This window comes from Ranitomeya variabilis, chromosome 1, assembly GCF_051348905.1.
Source record: "Ranitomeya variabilis isolate aRanVar5 chromosome 1, aRanVar5.hap1, whole genome shotgun sequence".
NCBI lineage: Eukaryota > Metazoa > Chordata > Amphibia > Anura > Dendrobatidae > Ranitomeya > Ranitomeya variabilis.
In genome coordinates, this window is record NC_135232.1 from 797,175,358 (window position 1) to 797,201,740 (window position 26,383).

Sequence of the window (26,383 nt, forward strand, 5' to 3'; positions counted from 1 at the left end):
AGCAAAACTCTGAGGGGAAAAAAAAAAAATTTCCCTTCAACACTTCTTTTTCTCCTGCTTCAGCCCAAACAATTAACACTTTGCAGGCCGGTCAAACTGTCATGATCTCAATGGCAAGAGAACATAGCATAAGTATATATAGGAACTAGCTCTTGGAAGATGGGAACTGAGCTGACCATGAACTAAACCTAACGCACAACTAGCAGTGGCCGGGTAGCATGCCTACGTTGATTCTAGATGCCCAGCCCAGCCGGAGGACTAAATAAAGCTAGCAGAGGAAAATATTAGTCCTAGCTCACCTCTAGAGAAATACCCCGAAAGGAGACAGAGGCCCCCCACATGTATTGACGGTGAGTTGAGATGAAATAACAAACGTAGTATGAAAATAGGTTTAGCAAATTTGAGGTCCACTTACTACATAGCAGAAGACAGAAAGGACACTTTCATGGTCAGCTGAAAACCCTATCAAAAACACCATCCAGGAATTACTTTAAAACTCTGGCATTAACTCATAACACCAGAGTGGCAATTCCTGTTCACAAGAGCTTTCCAGACACAGTAACGAAACTACAGCTGTGAACTGGAACCAAAATGCAAAAACAAACATGGACAAGAGTCCAACTTATCTAGTAGTTGTCTAGGAGCAGGAACAAGCACAGAGAGGCTTCTGATAACATTGTTGACCGGCAAGCAACTAACAGAGCAGCAAGGTTATATAGCGACTCCCACATCTTGATGGGAACAGGTGAACAGAGAAGATGAAGACACCAGTTCAATTCCACCAGTAGCCACCGGGGGAGCCCAGAATCCAAATTCACAACATATACTCACCAATGGCTGAATTCTCCTGTGTGCAGCATCCTTCTGGTCCTCTTCTAAGTCATGTGATGGCGATTGAGATTCTTCAGATTACACTGCTCTGTGTGACCCTGAAACGTCTTTTACAACAGAGATGTCAAACTGCATTCCTCGAGGGCCGCCAACAGGTCATGTTTTCAGGATTTCCTTAGCATTCCACAAGGTGCTGGAATCATTCTGTGCAGGTGATTAAATTATCACCTGTGCAATACAAGGAAATCCTGAAAACATGACCTGTTGGCGGCCCTCGAGGAATGCAGTTTGACACCTCTGTTTTACAATGTAAGCCTATCTAGTTTCAGAGTGAGGCTTCCTAGACTTACGGTACGTTGTAAAAGTGTATTCTCACACATAAGAACGCAGTTTGGAGATTCTGAATTGCAGTCACGTGACTCAGAAGAGGACCAGAACGAGGCTGGATTCCAGAGAAATCATCAATTAGTGAGTGCATTAACACACTGATACTACACTATACATGTATATGGAAAAAAAGTGAATGGGAGTGCTTCTTTAAATTGTAGTTTGTTGCCTCCCTGCTTCAGCATTAATTAACCACCAATAGATCATTGGGGGATTTATCTTGCAATATCGAAAATAGTTTTCACATTTTGGAATCAAATAAGCGAAATGGAATATGAGAAATATCCGCTGGGATCTTTTATGCCCCTCAACTCCTTTATAAGGATACAGTTGTTTTTTTCAGTCTTTTATCAACTGTGTTCTCTTTGAAAGGAGAAGATTTGGATATTTACAGCTTTCATCTACATTATGTTCAAAGCTTAAAATTAATTTTATTAAGGGGTACAATATTTACCCAACATACTGTAGATTACATAATGTGTTCAATGACACAAAAAGGGATATTTTGGTTATTTATAAACCTAATAATGATAGTGTATCCACTAAAGAAGGACTTCTTAAAATCATCGTTCTACTTGGATTTAAAGAAAATGGCGATGCCTGGACCCACCACTAATTAACTCAATTATTTTGCTAAATCAAAGGTGCATAGAGTAGACTGATTATTTTTTCGCAAATTGAAAGTTTTAAAAACATTTTACACTTTTAAGGTTGTCTTTTGTAGTCTTTTCCAGATGTTTGAAACTGATTCATCAACTTTTTAAAAAGTCACAAAATTTTGACTCTTATCCCTCCCTGGAGTGATTTCCTCTACGCCAGTTACTTTGCCACAATTTTGCTAAAAAGTCGCAAAACAGATAAAAGGACAAAATTAAAAAAAAGTTTTTTGATTTTGCACAAAATTCATGAAGCGCATGTGGTGTTTTGAAAAATTTGACGCAAAAAAAGCCAATGAATACCACAAGACACAAAACAAAGGCGACTTAAAAAATTGCAAATGATAATGAACTGGGGGCTTAGCTTTTTCAAAATGGATATGCCACATGATAACTGCAGACTTTTAGCCAATTAAGTTTAGGTATATTACACCTTATGTGAAATCTCATTGATTTATACATACAAGGTCTTAAATTATTCATCAGATATTTTATGTTCAGCTTTCTTTTTCACCTCTCTCTCTGTTTCTCATCTATGTGTGCATTTTATATGTTAGATATTTTATGTTCTTCTTTCTTTTTCACCTCTCTCTCTATTTCTCATTTTATATGTTTCTTTGTGATGAAAAAGTATAGTTACACAAGACTTTTTTTTATTCGCAGTTTTGCTACATTTTTTGCCACAATTGTCACAGCAAAAATGTTGCAGTGTTGCCACAATTGTGAAAATTGCAGCAAAAAATGCAACAAAACGTCGAAAAAAGTCTCATGTGAATATACTCTTATGTGTGTACCTCTGAAGCTCCTAGGAACGAATGAAGTCAGGATTTTAGGATATATGTTGCTGTTGCTGTAGTTGATGAGGACAAATCGGTGCACAAGTCATTCAGTAGTAATAGATGACAAGCGGCACATTCTCAGCCAATTTTTCTTTAGACTTATTATTAGAATTACTTTGGTTAACCAAATATTTAGCGAGCAATTAAACCCGCGACTACTCGTATCTGCAAGCCTCATACAAGACAATTACCGTTACTTGCAGATGTGCAAACACAACCCTGATCTAGAAGGGTGCGGAGAGTACAGATAGAATCCAGTTCACACACAAACAAATTCTTACTTTGCAAACAGTCGGCATTCAAGAGGTCCTGACATTTTTCATGGCACTTGACTCCACATTCTGTACAGCGCATACCCTGCCGGGCAATACCCCACAAGAGCCCTTCACACTCATAACAGTAGGTGGGAGTTGTGGCAGTCCACACCTCAAAGTTGTGAGGTGTAGTGCTGGAGATTGGGTATATTAAAGCTTGAAGGGCCTTCTTGTAAACATGGTTTTTCTGAAAATATCATAGAATATAGTGAGGTGAGTGTAAAGCAAATTTCCTTTTGACACTTCATTTAGTTTACAATTCTAGTACTTACTAGCTCTTCATTGTTTAAAGTGCTTGTTGCAAGCGCAGATGTTATGCCTGCTTTGCGGGATTGGACCAGGGACTGAGGGAAAAAATATGATGTGAGTTCCTTTGTATGAAAATACCTTGGTTAAAGGAAAAAAAAAATGGCAACATTAATCAGTTCTTCAAGGGAATCTGTCACCAGGTTTTTGCTACCGGATCTGAGAGCAGCATAATGTAGAGACACAGACCCTGATTCCAGTGATGTCACTTACTGGGCTTGATAAAATCAAGAGGAGATTATCACTAGAGGACTAGTGAGGCCGGCGTCACAGAAAATACATCCGTAAAATACGCATAACACACGGCCCAATGATTCTCTATGGCCCAGCTCCTATCAGCCGTATTTTACGGATCCGTATTATACGGTCTTCTACGCCCGTAGAAAATCGCAGCATGCTGCGTTTGTCACCGTATTGCGCAAAAAAATCGCCAATGAAAGTCTATGGGGGCGAGAAAAATACAGATTACACACGGACCAGCAGTGTGACTTGCGAGAAATACGCAGCAGTGTTCTATAGAAAAGCCAGTAATTCAATTGCCGGCTTTTCATTTCTCCTTCACAAACCCCACAGGATATGAGACATGGTTTACATACAGTAAACTGTTATGATCCTTAGTGGCTGAGGATCACCGAACTGACTAGCTAAGTTACTGAACATAGAACGAGCTCTAGGGAGGTGGTAACTGGACTGACCGCAATTCTGATCCTAACCGAACACACTAAAAGTAGCCGGTGAACGTGCCTGAATTTCTAGACGTCTCGACGCAGCCTGAGAAACTAGCTACCCCTAGAGAGAAGAAAGTAAGACCTCACTTGCCTCAGAGAAATAACCCCAAAGATATAGAAAGCCCCCAACAAATAATAACGGTGAGGTAAGGGGAAAATACAAACGTAGAAATGAAACAGATTCAGCAAATGAGGCCCGCTAATACTAGATAGCAGAAGACAGATAGGAAACTGTGCGGTCAGTAGAAAACCCTATACAAAATATCCACGCTGAGAATTCAAGAACCCCCACAACAACTAACGGTGTGAGGGGAGAAACTCAGCCCCCTAGAGCTACCAGCAAGCGAGGAAATCACATATTAGCAAGCTGGACTAGGACTGATAATAAACCAGGAAACATATTGAACACTGATGATCAAAAAATGAACAAACAGAAACTTAGCTTCTCTTGGAGAGACTGATAACGAAGGTAGTCAGGAGAGATCAAAATAGCACTGAATACATTGACAGCAGGCAACAACTGAAAGTCCAGGTGAGCTAAATAGGAAACCAACCAGCAGATAACGAGACAGCTGATCCCAGCCACAGACCTGCAGAATGACAAAAAGAGCCACCAGAGGGAGCCCAAAGATAGCACTCACACAGTACCACTTGTGACCACAAGAGGGAGCCCCAAAACAGAGTTCACAACAGTAAACCATCTCATATCCCATTTTTTTTGCATATTCCACACTACTAATGTTAGTAGTGTGTATGTGCAAAATTTGGGCGCTGTAGCTTGTAAAATAAAGGGTTAAATGGCGTAAAAAATTGGCGTAGGCTCCCGTGCAATTTTCTCTGCCAGAGTGGTAAAGTCAGTGACTGAGGGCAGATATTAATAGCCTAGAGAGGGTCCATGGTTATTGGGCCCCTCTGGCTAAAAACATCTGCCCCCAGCCACCCCAGAAAAGGCACATCTGGAAGATGCGCCTATTCTGGCACTTGGCCTCTCTCTTCCCATTCCCGTGTAGCGGTGGGATATGGGGTAATGAAGGGTTAATGTCACCTTGCTATTGTAAGGTGACATTAAGCCAGGTTAATAATGGAGAGGCGTCAATTATGACACCTATCCATTATGAATCCAATAGTACGAAATGGTTAATAAAACACACACACATGATTACAAAGTCCTTTAATGAAATAAAGACACAGGTTGTTGTAATATTTTATTATACTGGTAATCCACCTGAAGACCCTCATTCTGTAACAAAGGAAAAATAAAAAAACAACAATATCTCATACCTTCCGTCGCTCAGGTCAAGTCCCACGAAGTAAATCCATCTGAAGGGGTTAAATCATTTTACAGCCAGGAGCTTTGCTAAAGCAGTGCTCGTGCCTGTAAAACCCCCGGGAATGAATGGATTGCAGGGGAATGACCTGTAGTTACCTTGAGTTGCGGTGAGGCGCCCTCTGGTGGATGTTCTCATGAACTGGAGCCTTGGAAAAGTTCCCACGCTTGAGTTCATATGAGGACATCCAGCAGAGGGCGCCTCACCGCGACTCAAGGTAACTACAGATCACCCTGCTTTCCTTTCAGTACCCGGGGTTTTACAGGCAGGAGTGAGTGCATTAGCACAGCTCCTGGCTGTAAAATGATTTAACCCCTTCAGATGAATTTACATCGTGGGACATAACGACGGAAGGTATGGAATATTGTTGTTTGTTTTTTTAACTTTGTTTCAGGACGATGGTCTTCAGGTGGATTAAGAGTCTAATAAAATATTACAACACCCTGTGTCTTTATTTCATTAAAATACTTTGCAATAATGTGTGTGTGTTTTCTTAACCATTTCGTACTATTGGATTAATAATGGATAGGTGTCATAATTGACGCCTCTCCATTATTAACCTGGCTTAATGTCACCTTACAATAGCAAGGTGACATTAACCCTTCATTACCCCATATCCCACAGCTACACGGGAGTGGGAAGAGAGTGGCCAAGTGCCAGAATAGGCGCATCTTCCAGATGTGCCTTTTCTGGGGTGGCTGGGGGCAGATGTTTGTAGCCAGGGGGGGCCAATAACCATGGACCCTCTCTAGGCTATTAATATCTGCCCTCAGTCACTGGCTTTACCATTCTGGCAGAGAAAATTGCGCGGGAGCCCACGCCAATTTTTTCCGTGATTTAACCCTTTATTTTAGCAGCTACAGCGCCCAAATTTTGCATATACACACTACTAACATTAGTAGTGTGGAATATGCAAAAAAAAGGGGATATGAGATGGTTTACTGTATGTAAACCATGTCTCATATCCTGTCGGGTTTGGGAAGGAGAAATGAAAAGCCGGCAATTGAATTACCGGCTTTTCACATATATCGTGGTGAATTAAATATAAATACAGTATATATATATATATATATATATATATGTGTGTGTCTCAATGACATATATATATATATATATATATATATATACTGTATATATGTTTTAAATAACATTTGAGCACATAAATCCATTCGATGTTGGTTTTGCAAGCCTGCGAGAAAATATCGCAGTATGGATGCCATACGGATTACATACGGAGGATGCCATGCGCAAAATACGCTGACACACCCTGCCTACGGATGACATATGGATCACTATTTTGGGGACTTTTATGCGTATTACGGCCGTAAAAAACGGACTGTATTGTCTTACGCCTAGTGTGACGCCGGCCTAAACCTGCTGCAATGTAAGCCTCCATATTCATACATCTACATCCCCACCACTGATTATCAGATTTCTGCCTATGCACAGTGTACCCAGAAAACTGTTAATCACAGGTGTGGGCAGGGTTACACAAAACTCAGCATTCAGAGAACTGGTAGATCTGTAGCAGAGAAAAGAGTGACTTTATAAACAAAATACAATGTGCAGACCAGAAAGTGGTACATCAGTGGAATCAGGGTATCTGCCCCTACATCATGCTCCTCTAACATAGGGTAGCAAAAACAGACTCCCTTCAATCCTACTGTGAAAAAAAAAAAAAGCTTGAAATTTGGGAACACATAATGGAAAGAAGACATACTGTTAAATTCGGGGACAGAGAGATGTGAAAAATGTTTGCATTTCATATTTTAGAATACAAAATGAGTGACCACTGATGTAAAATCCAACATGTCCCTATGATTACTATATTACATGATATTTTGACTTTTTACTGCAAAGAGTAACGTGTGTTGATCAAGATATACGCATGTCTATTCGGTGTGTTACTTACCATTGCCTTTAGAAAGGAGGAATGCATGAAATACAACATTAAAGGGTTAGTCAACAATTCGAGACTTCAAAAAAGTTTAAAATACCTGGTTTAAAGGTTACTCACCAGGTCACTAACTAGAGGTATGGGTTTTCTTTTCCGAATGTCTGGCATACTATCAATGATAATAAGACCACCAGCCGGCCTGATAAAGATATATGTGATAAGTAATAGTGACTGATAGTGACCAGGATGCCTACTGTAAGGCTTAGGAGACAAAATGTTAATGGGAATCTATCAGCAGGTTTTCACTATGTAATCTGAGAGCGCCATAAAATAGAAGCAGAGACCCTGATTACAGTGATGTGTCACTTACTAGGCTGTGATTTGCTTTTTAAATATAATCAGTGTTTTTTAGCTGGTCCAAACCCCCCCAGCACTGACTAGCAGCTCTCTCTCACTATACAATGTAGACAGAAAGCTGCGGTGAGGCCGAGGTTATACGCAGATCTACAACTGAGCTCTGCGAGATCTGCATCAGAGAAAACTATGACTCTATCATAACTGCTATGTGCAGTAAAGTGAGTGATACATCGCTGGAATCAGGGTCTATCTCCCTATCTCATGCTGCTGTCAGATTACATAGCAAAAACCTGCTGATAGATTCCCCTTAATAACATGAGGAGACAACTTTCTGCCAGGCAGACTGCTCTGAGAAAAACTTTAACTTTGCAGACAGTAAAAAGGGGGAAAGCTATAGAAAACTATAGTCATACATACACATACAGTACACTTAATGCTTAATCTCATTTTTAAACTGTTCAATGTACATGCTTCCTATATGCTAACTAACCTAACCAGATCAGAGACGACCACTGTACCGGACGGCACTGTAGGTGAGTATAATAAAAGCTATTTTTTGTCTTATGGCGAGCAGATTGGGGACATATAAACACCATTGTAGAATGCCGTATATTAGGGCTTACAGGTGCCACCCTACTTTATATGGGAAAAGCCTGGTGATAAGGTTCCCTTCCAATTAAAAAAAACCTATATATTGACCAGCATGGAAAGTAGCTACAAAGCTATTGCTCTGGTGGATGTGACACTTTTGCAATTTACATACTGTCGGCTGCCCATAATTATTTATGGGACCAGTCAAGGGAATAAATGTGTAGAGAGCGGTATGAGAAAATATCAATTGGGATGGAGCTGGATTGGTCCACAGCAAAGGAGAGAGTGTAAGCGATGCTGTGTGTATGTTTTTTGGGTTTCAGGTCTGGTTTGCCTTCCATATTTTTTGGGGGACATATCTTTTATGGCTCTTTTCTTCATTTTAAGATCTGATTTGGTCTTTGTTGTGGAGCCCTGTCTTAGGTTTGTACTTATTTTCTGGCCTAATTTAGGGTCTTGATATATTTTGTGAACTGGACTGGGGTCTAGATTTATTTTGGGACTATATGCATACACTGATTCTGGATCCTGTATACAGTGGGTACGGAAAGTATTCAGACCCCTTTACATTTTTCACTCTTTGTGTCATTGCAGCCATTTGGTAAATTCTAAAAAGTTCTTTTTTTCACATTAATGTACACTCTGCACCCCATCTTGACTGAAAAAAAAAGAAATCTAGTAATTTTTGCAAATTTAATAAAAAAGAAAAACTGAAATATCACATGGTCATAAGTATTCAGACCCTTTGCTCAGACACTCATATTTAAGTCACATGCTGTCCATTTCCTTGTGATCCTCCTCGAGATGGTTCTACTCCTTCATTGGAGTCCAGTTGTGTTTAATTACACTGATAGGACTTGATTTGGAAAGGCACACACCTGTCTATATAAGACCCCACAGCTCACAGTGCATGTCAGACCAAATGAGAATCATGAGGTCAAAGGAACTGGCCAAGGAGCTCAGAGACAGAATTGTGGCAAGGCACAGATCTGGCCACGGTTACAACAGAATTTCTGCAATACTCAAGGTTCCTAAGAGCACAGTGGCCTCCATAATCCTTAAATGAAAGAAGTTTGGGACCACCAGAAGTCTTCCTAGACCTGGCCGTCCAGCCAAACTGAGCAATCGTGGGAGAAGACCCTTGGTGAGAGAGGTAAAGATGAATCCAAGATTACTGTGGCTGAGCTCCAGAGATGCAGTAGGGAGATGGGAGAAAGTTACACAAGGTCAACTATCACTGCAGCCCTCCACCAGTTGGACCTTTATGGCAGAGTGGCCCGACGGCAAGACATATGAAAGCCTGCATAGAGTTTACTAACAACCACATGAAGGACTCCCAGACTATGAGAAATAAGATTCTCTGGTCTGATGAGATGAAGATAGACCTTTTTGGTGATAATTCTAAGCAGTATGTGTGGAGAAAACCAGACACTGCTCATCACCTGCCCAATACAATCCCAACAGTGAAACATGGTGGTCACAGCATCATAGTATGGGGTGTTTTTCAGTTGCAGGAACAGGACGACTGGTTGTCATTGAAGGAAACATGAATGTGGCCAAATACAGAGATATCATGGATGAAAACCTCTTCCAGAGTGCTCTGGACCTCAGACTTGGCTGAAGGTTCACCTTCCAACAAGACAATTACCCTAAGCACACAGCTAAAATAACATAGGAGTGGCTTCAGAACAACTCTGTGACCATTCTTTACTGGCCCAGCCAGAGCCCTGACCTAAACCCAATTGAGCATCCATGGAGAGACCTGAAAATGGCTGTCCACCAACGTTCACCATCCAACCTGATGGAACTGGAGAAGAACTGCAAGAAAGAATATCCAGGTGTGAAAAACTTGTTGCATCATTCCCAAGAAGACTTATGGCTGTACTAGCTCAAAAGGGTGCTTCTACTCAATACTGAACAAAGGGTGTGAATACTTATGACCATGTGATACTTCAGTTTTTCTTTTTTAATAAATTTGCCAAAATTACTACATTAATGAGAAAAAAATGAACTTTTTTTGAATTTACCAAATGGCTGCAATGAAACAAAAAGTGAAAAACTTAAAGGGGTCTGAATTCTTTCCGTACCCACTGTATGTTAAGAAATTTATACTACCACACCAGCTCAAATAAGTCACCGAAAAAAGTGAACACAAACGTCCAAAATAAATAATATGTCTTCTTACAACATAGACAAATGAAAGTAAAAATAGATATAAAAAGGTTCCTCACAAAGGGTACATGTATGATGGTCATATAGCAACATGTATACAATTATTATGAGAATTATTATTGGCATACCCCCAGAAATAGCAGGAGTGAAACACTGGGTGGAGGGACATGGTGATGGTCTCTGTTTCTAGCAGCAGCTAAACCTACCTCAATTACTATTTGATATGCTGGACCATATCAAGTATATGTATGTTTAGCGTTAGAGTACCAGGGTGGTCTTATACTTATTGATGGATGGAAACCTGTACACCGTTGTAAAGACATTACCTGGATTCTCAGAATAAGGCTGCCGTCACACTAGCAGTATTTGGTCAGCATTTTACATCAGTATTTGTAAGCCAAAACCAGGAGGGGAACAAATAGAGGAAAAGTATAACAGAAACATATGCACCACTTCTGTATTTATCACCCACTCCTGGTTTTGGCTTACAAATACTGATGGAAAATACTGACCAAATACTGCTAGTGTGACGGCAGCCTAATTCTCAGAATAATTGCATACCTATTGCTATTGGACCACCATACATGTACCCTCTGTTAGGTACCTTTTTATACCTATTTTTACTTTTCACTTGTCTATATTATAATAAAGAAATATTGAGAAATACTGAGCTAGCGTGGTGGTATATATTAACAAGTGCCATACAATATTACCTTTTGTTCATAGTTGGACTACAATATGTTGACTAATGTTAAGAAAAAAAAGTTAGGGGGTTTTAGTGTCTGAATATGATGTACTTGTGTGTTGGAAGACTAAAGGGATAATTCACACTTCAGTGATTTTTCACTTATGCAAAAAAAGGTCCGAGCTGCATCATTTTTTTTGTCATCAGAGTTTGGTTCGTATGGCAGCTGTTCCCACCAGAGTTTGGTCAGAGTTTGTTCAGTTTTTCTCGGATGAAAAAATTGATGAAGGTTTCTCAAGCTTCTCCTATCAAACAGCCCGTGAAAAATGAACAGCACAGAGATGGAATCTGAGTGTTGTCCAACTTTTTCACAGGTCCATAGACTTACATTGGCGACTTTGATCCAACCAGATGGATTAATACCAGATGGACCAGATACAGTGGCTTGTGAAAGTATTCACCACCCTGGCATTTTTCATGTTTTGCTACTTCACAATCTGGAATTTCACTTTTTTTGAGGGTTTGCATCAGTCCATGTAAAGAACATGCCTACAACTGTGACCATTTGTTCTTTTTTGTGAAACAAACAACAAATAGGACAAAATAACTGAAAACTTCAGTGTGCATAACTATTTACCCCTTAAGTCAGTACTTTTTAGAGCCTCCTGTGGCTGTAATTACAGCAGTAAGTTGCTTTGGATAAATTTCTATGAGCTTGTTAGTGCCACATCTTGACACTGGGATTTTTGCCCATTCCTCAAAACAAAATTGCATCAGCTCCTTCATGTTAGATGGTTTCCTCTGGTGAACAGCAATCTTCATATCGGACAGGAGATTCTCATTTGTATTTCGTTCTGGGCTTAAACCACCAGAGTGTTGCTTTAGCAGCATGCTCTGGGCTCATTGTCTTGTTGGAAGGTGAACCCCCATCCCAGTCTCAAATCACTGACAAACTAAAACAGGTTTTGCTTAAGAATATCCCAGTATTTTGCCCCATCCATCTTCCCCTCGACTTGGGCCATTTTCCCCGACCCTGCTGCTGAAAAACATCCTCACAGCATGATGCTGACACCACCATGTTTCACTGTGAGGATGGTGTTCTTAGGGTGATAAGCTGTGTTAGTTTGTCACCAGACACAGAGTTTACCTTGGTGGCCAAAAAGTTAAATATTGGTCTCACCAGACCACAGCACCTTCCTTCATACTTTTGTCTCCCGCATGTCTTTAGGCAAACTCAAAACAAGCCTCACAATTTGTATGTGTAAGTAAAGGCTTTTTTCTGCCCACTCTTCTATAAAGACCGCCTCTATGGAGTGTACGGCTTATCGTGTTCATGTGGACAGATACTCCAGTCTCTGTTTGGGAACTCTGCAGCTCCTTCAGGGTTACCTTTGGTCACTGTGCTGCCTCTCTGATTAATGCCCTCCTTGCCCAGGCTGAGAGGTTTTGTGGGCAGCCCTCTCTTGGCAGGTTTGTTGTGGCACCATGTTCTTTCAATTAGCTGATAATGGATTTCATTATGCTCCAGGGATCATGAGAGATTGGGATACAACTGTGACTTGTACTTTTCAACAACATTGTTCCTGACTTGCTTGGAGATCTCCTTGGTCTTCATGGTGTTGTTTGGTTAGTGGTGCGGCGGTGCCTCTTGCTTAATGGTGTTGCAGCCTCTGTGGCCTTCCAGAAAAGGTAAAGTGTATATACTGACAGACCATGTGACACTTAGATTGCACACAGGTGGACTTCCTTTCACTAAGCATGTGACTTATAAAGGTAATTGCTTGCACTAAAAAATTTTAGGGGCTTCATCGCAAAGGGGTAAATACATATGCAAATGCCAATTTTTAGTTATTTGATCCCATAAATTTAATTTATGCTTATATTTTTATCACTTCACATCAACAACTTAGACTATTTAGTGCTGATTCATCACACACAAATCGGATTACAAAAATATTTAAACACAGGTTGTAATGTAACAAAATAGGTAAAAATCCAAGGGGGTGAATACTTTTGCAAGCTACTGTAGTTCATTAAGAACTGTTAGCATACAGATAAAAAGTGATCGGTAATAGTTGTTAGGAATCCTGACCACATTAAAGCCAAACTTATAAAGTGTAGAAAAAAGGTATAGAAAAAACGTCATAAAAAGCGCAAATTGTAGTGTCGGTACTACACATGACACTATTTTATTATTGTTGGCAGCCTTATTATTACTGTATAAGAGTAAGTAATGTATAAGTGGTGGATCAGATAGCAAGCTGAAAGCGATTATACCGTAAACTGTCTGAAGATGATATTTAGGTGAACGTTAGAAAAACCTGAATGACACAGAAAGCCGATGAACTTCAATGGACTAATCTTTCACATCACTTTAGATAAATATGAGAACTCCAGTTACAAGCTAACAATGAGGAAGAACACAGGATGTCACATACCCATCTTTAAACCACAGAGACTTTGACATTTCCCCACTGCCTTCACCTCTGGCCTAAGAGAAAAACATGAACAACAATAAATATTTGAGTTCACGACAATTTTATGTATTTTGCAATCAAAACAAACTTTTATTTGTTTACTGTACTCTACAAAACTTTACATACATTTTATTGGCTCATATCAGTCCCTGACCTGGTAAAATGTCATCTTCTATGAAAGCTCTGATGAACATTGCCGAATAGTTTGCATGGGGGGTTACACTGGAGAATGCAAAGTTTCCGCACGATCAACAAATGGGTTCTCTTTTATTACGGAAATATTCTAGCAATGCTTCTAATGTAACACATCATTTGAAATGTAAAGGAATGGCTCATATTATGGACATAAGCACAGAAGATAATGGATACAATATAAATAATAGGTAACAATGTTCTTTTGATGCATTTCAAATGAAAATTAGAAAAAAAAATAGAAAAGATTAAACGTTCTAATTCATTTTAATTAGCCAAGCTGTCTTATTAAAGTAATGGTCAAGTAATGCCAACTCCACAACAGCCTCCAAACACAGGGAGGGGAAGAATCAAAACCAATGCAGATTTTGATCTGACTAAAACTTTAAATTAGTACTGAACTTTTCACTTTGGAACACCTTTCTCAAAAGGATTGTCCACTATTTAACAACCCTTTCTGAATGGCCCCGGGAGGGTGGAAAACTCCCAAGATTTAAACTCACCTCCTGGACGGTTTCTTCCACTCAGATGAAACAGGAAGGCTGCAGCCGATCGGCAACTGTTGTTTGGCTGCAGTGGTACAGATTGTAAGCCTGTGAGGGTCCTCTCTTCCTTTGTCAGCCTGTTTTCTTATTTCATGCATGTAATATGTATGTGCAGCACCATGGAATTAATGGTGCTTTAAAAATAAATAATAATAACAACAATAAAATAATAATAGTAGCCATGCGACTCCGAACCGGATATTGATGGCAGCAGAATGTTGAGGGACACAATGCTGAGTATAGAGGTGCACCAGTCAGGAAGGTATCAATTGTTTACCACCACCTTGGGACCATTCAATAGAGCTTGTTAAATACTAGATCATTTTCAATAAAATATTCTAGTAAGATTAATCTTTTTTCATTTGAAATTTAATAAAACAACTTTGTACCTAGTTGAATAAACCCTTTAAAGTAAAAGAAAGCGTTAGGCTGTAATATAATAAGCATTGCACTACTAAGAACAGTGCTTTCCCTCATCCAGGTTGTCTATACTCCTATTTCTTTAGGCCTTTTTTAAAGAGGTGCAAAATAAAGCTAGTTCTTATCTATCCCTTTACATTTTGTGAGCCTAGCCCTGAGAGAGTGGAGTTTCCAGTTGTATAGGTAATATATTTGTGTAGAAACCTATATGGATGCAATCATGTCCTGGCAGGTGTGTCTACACAATTGATCATAATGTATACTTCACATATAAGTAATACCATGCAAGTATACAGCTTTAAGTAAACCATTTAGCGTTTGCATTCATCTTAGTTGCACAGCCTAAAACATGTATGGTAAGTTCCAGTGAAGATCAATAAGACCACAAGGCTGCTGGTCATGCCTTAGACATCTTCAACTGGATTCTAATTGCAGCTTGCAGCTTCCAATGACACACTCCTACCAGAACTCTGAGAACTTCCTCCTATTTGCCAGCATCCTCAGCACCTTTTCTGATTACCAGGCCTGGTACAATGTCATCGTTGTGGGGTAACACACACAGGATGTTGCGATAGGCCTAGTAATCATAAGAAGCGCCTGAGATGCCAGCAAGTAGGAGGAAGTTCTCAGGGCTTTGGTCCAGCAGCCACGGACAATAGATATGGCTATGGTCAAGCAGCCAAGGACAATAGACAGGGCCATGGAACCAGAGTCCTGGGAATCTTTCTAATCACCTCTTATTTATGAAAAACACATAAAAAAGTGAAGGGATCAAAGAAAAACACACAAAACTAGACAAAAAAACAGGTACAAAGGCAATGATGAGTCGAGAACTATAACTATGAATATCATCGTAACAGGCTTCTACCTGTAATCAGGTTGGTTTGACAACTTCTATCCTTATGAAAATAGTTCTGGCTATAACTTTAAATACTAGTTTCTACCACATATTTTTGTATTTAGTCAAGCCCCTCAAATCAATTTTACACAATAATTATTAAGCTTAATGGTTTACACTGCGTGCATAATTATTAGGCAAGTTGTATTTTAGAGGATTTTTATTATTAATCAACAACTATGTTCTCAATCAACCCAAAAGCCTCATAAATATTAAAGCTTAATATTTTTGGAAGTTGGAGTGTTTTTTTTTTTTAGATTTGGCTATCTTAGGAGGATATCTGTTTGTGCAGGTAACTATTACTGTGCAGAATTATTAGGAAACTTCATAAAAACCAAATATATTCCCATCTCACTTGTTTATTTTCACCAGGTAAACCAATATAACCGCCCAAAATTTAGAAATAAACATTTCTGACATGCAAAAACAAAAGTCCAAAAAAATAGTGACCAATATAGCCACCTTTCTTTATGATGACACTCAGCAGCCTTCCATCCATAGATTCTGTCAGTTGCTTGATCTGTTTACGATCAACATTGCGTGCAGCAGCCACCACAGCCTCCCAGACACTGGTCCGAGAGGTGTACTGTTTTCCCTCCCTGTAGATCTCACATTTTATGAGGGACCACAGGTTCTCTATGGGGTTCAGATCAGGTGAACAAGGGGGCCATGTCATTATTTTTTCTTCTTTGAGACCTTTACTGGCCAGCCACGCTGTGGAGTAGTTGGAGGCATGTGATGGAGCATTGTCCTGCATGAAAATCATGTTTTACTTGAACAATACCCACTTCTTCCTGTACCACTGCTTGAAGAAGTTGTCTTCCAGAAACTGGCAGTAGGTCTGGGAGTTGAGCTTCACTCCATCCTCAACCCTAAAAGGTCCCACAAGTTCATCTTTGATGATACCAGCCCATACCAGTACCCCACCTCCACCTTGCTGGCGTCTGAGTCAGAATGGGGGTCTCTGCCCTTTAGTGATCCAGCCTCTGGCCCATCAAGAGTCACTCTCATTTCATCAGTCCATAAAACCTTTGAAAAGTCAGTCTTAAGATATTTCTTGGCCCAGTCTTGACGTTTTATCTTATGTTTCTTGTTCAAAGGTGGTCATTTTTCAGCCTTCCTTACCTTGGCCATGTCCCTGAGTATCTCACACCATGTGCTTTTTGTTACTCCAGTAATGTTGCAGCTCTGAAATATGGCAAAACTAGTGGCAAATGGCATCTTGGCAGCTTCATGCTTGATTTTCCTCAATTTATGGGCAGTTACTTTGCGCTTTTTTTGCCCAACACGCTACTTGCGACCCTGTTGGCTATTTGCCATGAAACGCTTCATTGTTCGGTGATCATGCTTCAAAAGTTTGGCAATTTCAAGACTGCTGCATCCCTCTGCAAGACATCTCACAATTTTGGCCTTTTCAGAGCCCGTCAAATCTCTCTTCTGACCCATTTTGCCAAAGGAAAGGAAGTTGCCTAATAATTAAGCACACCTTATATAGGGTTTTGATGTCATTACAGAGATGCACATCACCTGATTTACTTAATTGGTAGTTGGCTCTCAAGCCTGAACAGCTTGGAGTAGGACAACATGTATAAAAAGCATCATGTGATCAAAATACAACTTGCCTAGTAATTCTGCACACAGTGTATAGTTACTTGAATCACCTTTGGAGACCACCACTAAATGTGGTTCTTACATGTGACCTTTCTAGGGAGAGGTTGGTAGGAGGAGCTAATACATTTGTCCATAGTTTATCTCACTTATTTTGGGGTAGAATGACTATATTGGTATTAAGGATATATTATTATATCACATGGAAGCATGATGCATATTGGAATATCTATATATTTGAGACAGACTGAATCTAATATATCCAGCTTTTTAGGGATGAGTAGACCCATGGAAGTTCGGGTTCTGGTACCCAACCCGAGTTTGAATCCAAAGTTCGGTTCGGGTGCCAGAACTGTACCCAAACTTAAACTAGAACCTAAACCCCATTGAAAACAATGGAGACCCAAACTTTTGAACAGGAAAATTCTCTCTGTAATGGACTTTCCCCGGAACTCCGAACTTTACAACAGACTTTTAGGAGAAGTCCATGTTCGGCGTTTAGCATCGGGCGCTAACGGTCAGGTACGAGCCCAGAACTTTTATGTTCGGGTTCTCTCATCTCTACTGCTATTATGCACACATTACTTCATTTCCAATTGTTAATGTTATGGCGTAATGCATTTGGATGTTAGGATATGCTATGGGTGGAAATGCATGTACCCCACATCCTTTTTTCCATAATTGTTTCATTTATGAATAGGAACGTATGTATAAGATTACACTAGTTGAGGGCCCTACAATAGATTACCGAATCATTTTAGATCCCTTTATTGGCCCATCATGTCCCTTCCTTAGTATACTCTCAATAACAAATTCATTAATATCCAAACAAGAAAAAAGCGTGACCGGCACTGAAACAGCTGTGTACAAGTGAAAATACTACAAATATGATCTGCTTAGACTGGACGAGCTCAGTTTCCAATTGAGACAACGGTGGTGCTCTGCATCATAGGAAACATGATCCAATGGCATAAAAAAGAGAGAAAAAAATGCAGCACTCACCCACAATCTTCATCAAACTGTGTGTCCTTTATTTAGCATGAAAAGCCATAATGGACATAACGCGGCATCGGCAGGAGTGTAGTAGGGAGCGGGAGCGTGCAGAGACCGGACGGTCCATGGACCCGTAGAAGCACTATTGTGCGAAACGGCCGTCGTCCGGTCTCTGCACGCTCCCGCTCCCTACTACACTCCTGCCGATGCCGCATTATGTCCATTATGGCTTTTCATGCTAAATAAAGGACACACAGTTTGATGAAGATTGTGGGCGAGTGCTGCATTTTTTCTCTCTTTTTTATGCTATTAAATTCATTAATATACTACCTTTTATATCTTTTGGGTATTCTATATATTTTATAACCTTTAACCCCTTTCTACCATTGGACGTACTATTCCGTCCATGTGGGGTGGGCCCTACTTCCCAAGGACGGAATAGTATGTCCAGAGCGATCAGCCGCGCTCACGGGGGGAGCATGGCCGATCGCGTCCGGGTGTCAGCTGACTATCGCAGCTGACATCCGGCACTATATGCCAGGAGCGGTCACGGACACCCCCGGCACATTAACCCCCGGCACACTGCGATCAAACATGATCGCAGTGTTCCGGCGGTATAGGGAAGCATCGTGCAGGGAGGGGGCTCCCTGCGTGCTTCCCTGAGACCCTAGGAGCAAAGCAATGTGATTGCGTTGCTGCGAGGGTCTCTTACCTCCTCCTCCCTGCAGGCCCGGATCCAAAATGGCCACGGGGCTGCATCCGGGTCCTGCAGGGAGGTGGCTTAGCAGCGCCTGCTCAGAGCAGGCGCCGGGAAGCCTCCCTGTTGTGCTGTGTGAGCGCTGATCTGACACAGTGCACAGCAAAGTGTCAGACCAGCGATCTGTCAATAAAATGTGATGCCCCCCTTGGGGCAAAGTAAAGAAGTAAAACAAAATTTTTTTACATGTGTGAAAAAAAAAATTCCTAAATAAATAATAAAAAAAAATATTGTTCCAATAAATACATTCCTTTATCTAAATAATAAAAAAACCAATAAAAGTTCACATATTTAGTATCGCCGCGTCCGTAACGACCCGACCTATAAAACTGTCCCACTAGTTAACCCCTTCAGTGAACACCGTAAAGAAAAAAAAAACAAGGCAAAGAACAACGCTTTATTATCATACCGCCGAACAAAAAGTGGAATAACACGTGATCAAAAAGACGGATATAAATAACCATGGTACCGCTGAAAACGTCATCTTGTCCCGCAAAAAATGAGCTGCCATACAGCTTCATCAGCGAAAAAATAAAAAAGTTATAGTCCTCAGAATAAAGCGATGCAAAAATAATTATTTTTTCCATAAAATAGTTTTTATCGTATAAAAGCGCCAAAACATTAAAAAATGATATAAATGAGGTATCGCTGTAATCGTACTGACCCGAAGAATAAAACTGCTTTATCCATTTTACCAAACGCGGAACGGTATAAACGCCCCCCCCCCCCCAAAGAAATTCATGAATAGCTGTTTTTTGGTCATTCTGCCTCACAAAAATCGGAATAAAAAGCGATCAAAAAATGTCACGTGCCCGAAAATGTTACCAATAAAAACGTCAACATGGAAAAATTATAGCTCTCAAAATGTGGTAACGCAAAAAATATTTTTTGAAATAAAAAGCGTCTTTTAGTGTGTGACGGCTGCCAGTCATAAAAATCTGATAAAAAACACGCTATAAATAGTAAATCAAACCCCCCTTCATCACCCCCTTAGGGAAAAATTTAAAAAATGTATTTATTTCCATTTTCCCATTAGGGTTAGGGCTAGGGTTGGGGCTAGGGTTAGGGTTAGAGTTAAGGCTAGGGTTAGGGCTAGGGTTAGGGCTAGGGTTAGGGCTAGGGTTAGGGTTGGGCCTAGGGTTAGAGCTTCATTTAGGGTTGGGGCTAAAGTTAGGGTTAGGGTTGGGGCTAAAGTTAGGGTTAGGGTTTGGATTACATTTACAGTTGGGAATAGGGTTGGGATTAGGGTTAGGGGTGTGTCAGGGTAAGGGGTGTGGTTAGGGTTACCGTTGAGATTAGGGTTAGGGGAGTGTTTGGATTAGGGTTTCAGTTATAATTGGGGGGTTTCCACTGTTCAGGCACATCAGGGGCTCTCCAAACGCGACATGGCGTCCGATCTCAATTCCAGCCAATTCTGCATTAAAAAAGTAAAACAGTGCTCCTTCCCTTCCGAGCTCTCCTGTGCACCCAAACAGGGGTTTACCCCAACATATGGGGTATCAGCGTACTCAGGACACATTGGACAACTTTTGGGGTCCAATTTCTCCTGTTACCCTTGGGAAAATAAAAAACTGGGGGCTAAAAAATAAATTTTGTGGGAAGATTTTTTTTATTATTTTCACGGCTCTGCGTTATAAACTGTAGTAAAACACTTGGGGGTTCAAAGCTCTCACAACACATCTAGATGAGTTCCTTAGGGGGTCTACTTTCCAAAATTGTGTCACTTGTGGGGGGTTTCAATGTTTAGGCATATCAGTTGCTCTCCAAACGCAACATGGTATCCCATCTCAATTCCAGTCAATTTTGCATTGAAAAGTCAAATGGCGCTCCTTCCCTTCCGAGCTCTGCCATGCGCCCGAACAGTGGTTTACCCCCATATATGGCATATCAGCGTACTCAGGACAAATTGTACAACAACTTTTGTTGTCTAATTTCTTCTCTTACCCTTGGGAAAATAAAAAAATTGGGGGCGAAAAGATAATTTTTGTGAAAAATATGATTTTTTATTTTTACGGCTCTGCATTATAAACTTCTGTGAGGCACTTGGTGGGTCAAAGTGCTCCCCACACATCTAGATAAGTTTCTTAGGGGGTCTACTTTCCAAAATGGTGTCACTTGTGGGGGATTTCAATGTTTAGGCACATCAGTGGCTCTCCAAACGCAACATGGTGTCCCATCTCAATTCCTGTCAATTTTACATTGAAAAGTCAAACGGCGCTCCTTCCCTTCCGAGCTCTCACTTGCGCCCAAACAGTGGTTTACCCCCACATATGGGGTGTCAGCATACTCAGGACAAATTGTACATCAACTTTTGGGGTCCATTTTCTCCTGTTACCTTTGGTAAAATAAAACAAACTGGAGCTGGAGTAAATTTTTTGTGAAAAAAAGTGAAATGTTCATTTTTATTTAAACATTCCAAAAATTCCTGTGAAACACCTGAAGGATTAATAAGCTTCTTGAAAGTGGTTTTGAGTACCTTGAGGGGTGCAGTTTTTAGAATGGTGTCACACTTGGTTATTTTCTATCATATAGACCCCTAAAAATGACTTCAAATGAGATGTGGTCCCTAAAAAAATGGTGTTGTAAAAATCAGAAATTGCTGGTCAAAGTTTAACCCTTATAACTCCCTAACAAAAAAAATTTTAGTTCCAAAATTGTGCTGATGTAAAGTAGACATGTGGGAATTGTTAATTATTAAGTATTTTGTGTGACATATCTCTGTGATTTAATTGCATAAAAATTAAAATTTGGAAAATTGCAAAATTTTCAAAATTTTTGCCAAATTTCCATTTTTTTCACAAATAAACGCAGGTAATATCAAAGAAATGTTACCACTATCATGAAGTACAATATGTCATGAGAAAACTGTCAGAATCACCGGGATCCGTTGAAGCGTTCCAGAGTTATAACCTCATAAAGGGACAGTGGTCAGAATTGTAAAAATTGGCCCGGTCATTAATGTGCAAACCACCCTTGGGGGTAAAGGGGTTAATATACCGTGAATGTTTTTCTATTATTAATGTGCCACCTAATTATATACTACAATTAATTTTTTTCTGGAGATTATATTTTCCATTACTTTATTAGCATTATTAAGCTTTCTGATGAGCCCAGTGATTACACACTGGGAGAAATAAGGAGTGAGGGCCAGAGAGCTGGAAGTATTTTGATATGTCCCAATGCACTTGCAGTCATTTGCATAGATCTTTATTGATGGATTTCTCAGTAATGGCAGGGTTCAGATTTCCACAAGAAAATAATCAATTTACTTAGAGTAACAGCATCTCCACAGTTATACAGTACATTAAGTTATAAGTAGAAATTCCTCCTGACAATTTCCCTTTAAGGGAATGGGTGGCCTGCAGTACTAATGCATGTTATTATACTCGAGCATATTAAGCTTAGAAAAATTAAGGCTTAGGGGCGATCTTATTACAATGTACAAATATATGACGGAACAGGACATAAATCTTCTAAATGACCGTTTTACACCTAGGCCTAAGTCGGTGAGAAGAAAGCATTCCTCAAAGTGTAGAGGCTAGAAAGTTTCATTATCATCATAAATTGTGATTCTTTACTGTAAGAGAAATGAGACTTTGGTCAATTTACTAAACAAGTTAAATGAGCGCCTGCATGCCTCATCTTTAAAAAATTAATATTACAGGCCGGGTATGAGTATGAGGGAACTAATCTGCCATATAGGGACTCGGGAACTAATTTTTCTCCTAATATGGAGTTATTAGTGTCTGCCCCATGGAGCTTTTGTCTTTCTCTGGATCAACATGTTAGATTATAGGTAGCGATGGGTGAACCCGAACGGTAATGTTCAGTTTCTATACCGAACACCTAGTGTCCGTGCACGGACCTCGAATAAGGACTTCTTCCTAAAGTCCATGTTACTGTTTGGGTTCGGCAGGGCGAACAGAGCTTGTCGAAAGACTGCCGTGCAGCCAACCAACAAGCTTTTCTAGCGTCGGCACTTCCGGCTCCAATAGGTAAAAATATGAAAAAAAAAAAAAAAAAAAAGACTTGGTGTTCCCTCTATTTTTGAAAGCAAGCGCAGGAAAAACAGACACCTGTAGGCTACAGCTCTCAGCTGTCTGGTTTAACTTGGCTGGTTATCAAAAATAGAGGGGACCCAAAGTCTTTTTTTTAAGCTATTTTATTGCTTTATATATTGTGCCGGCCAATCACAGTCAAATTTCTCATGCTACGAGCGGTGATGTTAGTAAGGTTACCACAGTTCATCGGCATTAAACTGCGATAACCTTACTGACGTCAGCGCTCTTTGCAGCAGCAGTATTCACATGCTACTGCTGGTGCTTTTTGGACATCGTGCAGAGCAGTCATAATACTGATGTCATCGCTGAGCACTGTATCTGGATGTACCAAAGTTGGGGATCGCCGTGGGACGTGGGATGGATTTACGGTGGACCCCTTTGGATTATTTATTTTTTCAAAGGTAATAAGTGTTTTGTAGAATTAAAGAACTTTTATCTGTGTGTGTTTATTACTTTCTACTATGGGCTTAGTAATGGGGGTGTCTTAAATACGCCTCTCCATTACTAACTCCTGGGCTTGATGTTAGCAAACATTATACAGCTGACATCAACCCCAAACCATTACCATGCTTGTCAACACACCAAGGCAAGCGGGAAAAGCTGAGGCTAAGCACCAGAAATATCAGCTTGGTATTTTGTTACTAGCTAAATACATCTACAGTAAGCTGCATACGCACTGCACTAATTATATATCTCACTGACATATTTCTTACTATGCACAGGCACCAGCTGGTGAATACTCTCGTCAGCGTCGCATGCTTTCGCTGCTATTAGCGAGACCAGGCGCACGATGTTGAGAGTAGTAGTCATCAACTGACGTCTGATCAGCGGTAACCTTTTTGCCACCAGTCACAGCTGCTGGCTCACATGCTGTCTACTGCGCAGCGTAAGAACCCACAGCGGTCCGCGATACCCAGTGGCTGTGACCGGTGGTGACTTCAGTAATGTTACCGCCGGTCAGAAGCAGTGTTTCCCTCACTGTCACACAGATGACAGCGTGAAAACTGCCCGATGTTCAGAAATCCCATTCCATTCACTTGAATGGGGTTCGGATTCAAATTTGAGTACCAATGTGATACCCGAACAAGACTTTTTTTTTATAAGGTTCATCGACGGGCCCTCCCATCCCTAGTTATAGGTTGAAATTAATGTACATAAGTCTTTTTTCAAGCTTAAACATATGTATTAAAAGCAATGACCTTGACTACATCACAGACTTTCTCCTCTTTGGTAATGTAGGAAAGCTAGGTAGGTTAGAGTTAAATCCTAGCACTACAGGTTCTGATTAGGTGCACCTAGATAGCTAACACTAAAGCCAGGCCATGTGTTCACTGGTCAGACAGCTAGGGAAGCTGACCAGAGTGAGTTGCTTTGGAGCTGCAGGGAGACAAGCCAGAATCTCTCTGAGAAGAGACTGCACAGGCCATGTGACCGAACTAAGACTAGCTCAGCCATGTCTGAATACCGAGGGTCTATATAGAGGGATTTCATTACTGTCATCTATACTGGTACACATAGAAATACATTTTGTAGTTTGAATGACCAATATAGATTTAGATTGTCCCCATTTATCATTTGTATCGCTGTCACAATCTGGCAATAGCAGCTCCCAGTCAATGTTGTGAAAAGCCTTCAACCTAGAAAAATTATCCTTTGCAATACTGTATTTTTCCCCAGTTTGTTTTTACAGTTTAATCCAAATTAAATTAAATTGTGGTCACTTGTACCAAGGTATTTGCAAACGGTGACATTTTCAACAAGCTTTGAATTGTTAGAAATGATCAGATCCAACAGAGCATTGCCTCTTGTTGGATTTTCCACAATATGGCTCAACCATTATACTGCAACAAGCTTATTCCCCTTATTTGCTGAAGCAGAACCAATTTTACCATCTTTGTAGTAAAATTCTCCCATTATCACCACTGTACTGGATTGTGTTGCCTGCTCCATTTGACTACACAGCTGACCTATCAACTCCTCAGTGATGTTGAGGGGATCAATAAATAACATAACTTTTTTTTAGTGTTTACCTTCTTTGTAATTCCACTCACAAGATTTTCAGGACTTTTTGTATGGACTTTTTAAATTCATTTGTGCTAGAAAGGCTATTTTGTGTTATTACTTTCCTTTGTGGTTTATGAAGCAATAAGCCACCCAAAGACTTTAATACTAAGTGTACCTGTGTCTACCTCAAGCAGCACATGTGTGAGCCGACTGTCCATAAAGGGTGTTTCAGAGGCGGGCAACGTACCAGGAACACGGGTAGTGGCTGTGGACAAATCGTATGTCCTGGGTAAAGCCGGCCATAAGCCAGGAAATGACAGACAGCATGGAGGACCTGATCAATCATCTGGTGAAAGTACAGCAACATCAACAGCTGGCTCATTAGGAGACGAGTAAGCTGCTTATGCAACAGTTGCAACAACAGCAGCAGCTGCAATAACAGCAACAATACCAACAAGACCACTTCAGACAACAGCAGCAGATTGAGTCGCTTGCCGAGGCATTTCGTGGGAGGCCGGAAGCCCGTTCCACAAGTCCAGGTGACAACACATACATCTGGAAGGCGGTAAGATGCGCGATGCAGAAAATGATGCCGGGTGATGATGTAGAAGCATTTTTGACTATTTTTGAATGGGTAGCAAAGAGGGAGAAGCTGCCACCAAAGCAGTGGGTGGAGGTGTTGACCCCTTATCTGACTGGCAAACCCCAGAAGGCTTATTATGACTTGGCCTTACAAGATGCCTGGGAATATGCCAAGTTAAAAAGACAGATATTGGCACACTCAAGGGTCACTATTCCTGTCAGAGCCCAAAGGGTTCATCACTGGGTGTATTATGGTGACAAACTACCCCACTCTCAGATGCATCTCCATACTCAGGTACCCAGCAGTAGCCCAAGGAGTCCCAAAAGAGGGGTTGTAGTGCCACCACTGTGGGGGATCTGAGATGCCAAGGAGTTGATGAGGGATTTCCAAAGGCTGCTGGTAAAGACCTGGTCTGCTGGAGATGTCACGGTCCTGGACACATAGCCGCCTGTTGTCCTATAGCCTCCGAGCAGATGGACTGCAGCCTAGGAAGAAGCTGCTTGCACTATGCCTATCACGCCTGCAGTTTTGACTATTAGCCCGGAGAAGGGCCGCAGGTATGTCCCGTAACCATAAATGGAGTGCTGGTGTCAGGACTATTGGACTCACAGAGTTTGGTGACCCTGATAAGGGCCACACTCCCCCACCAGTTGATCCCAGGAAAACACCTGGGCATGCACTGTATCCACGGTGATGGACTACCTCATTGCCAGAGTGTCGATAAAAATGAGCAGAGTTACTGAGTCCCATGAGG

The 26,383-nt window shown here is 40.7% G+C and overlaps 1 protein-coding gene across 11 annotated transcripts in view; it reads right to left on the minus strand.

The window, feature by feature from the left end:
* UNC13A (unc-13 homolog A) overlaps nt 1–26,383 on the minus strand; it is a 335,107-nt gene that overhangs the window by 157,008 nt on the left and 151,716 nt on the right. For all 11 annotated transcript variants that reach the window (XM_077273640.1, XM_077273632.1, XM_077273616.1 and 8 more), the window contains 4 exons: nt 13,530–13,582; nt 7,407–7,485; nt 3,300–3,371; nt 2,995–3,214 (listed from right to left, as the gene is read on the minus strand). In XM_077273640.1, coding sequence (XP_077129755.1) covers nt 2,995–3,214; nt 3,300–3,371; nt 7,407–7,485; nt 13,530–13,582 — 424 coding nt within the window. The remainder of the gene's footprint in view (nt 1–2,994; nt 3,215–3,299; nt 3,372–7,406; nt 7,486–13,529; nt 13,583–26,383) is intronic.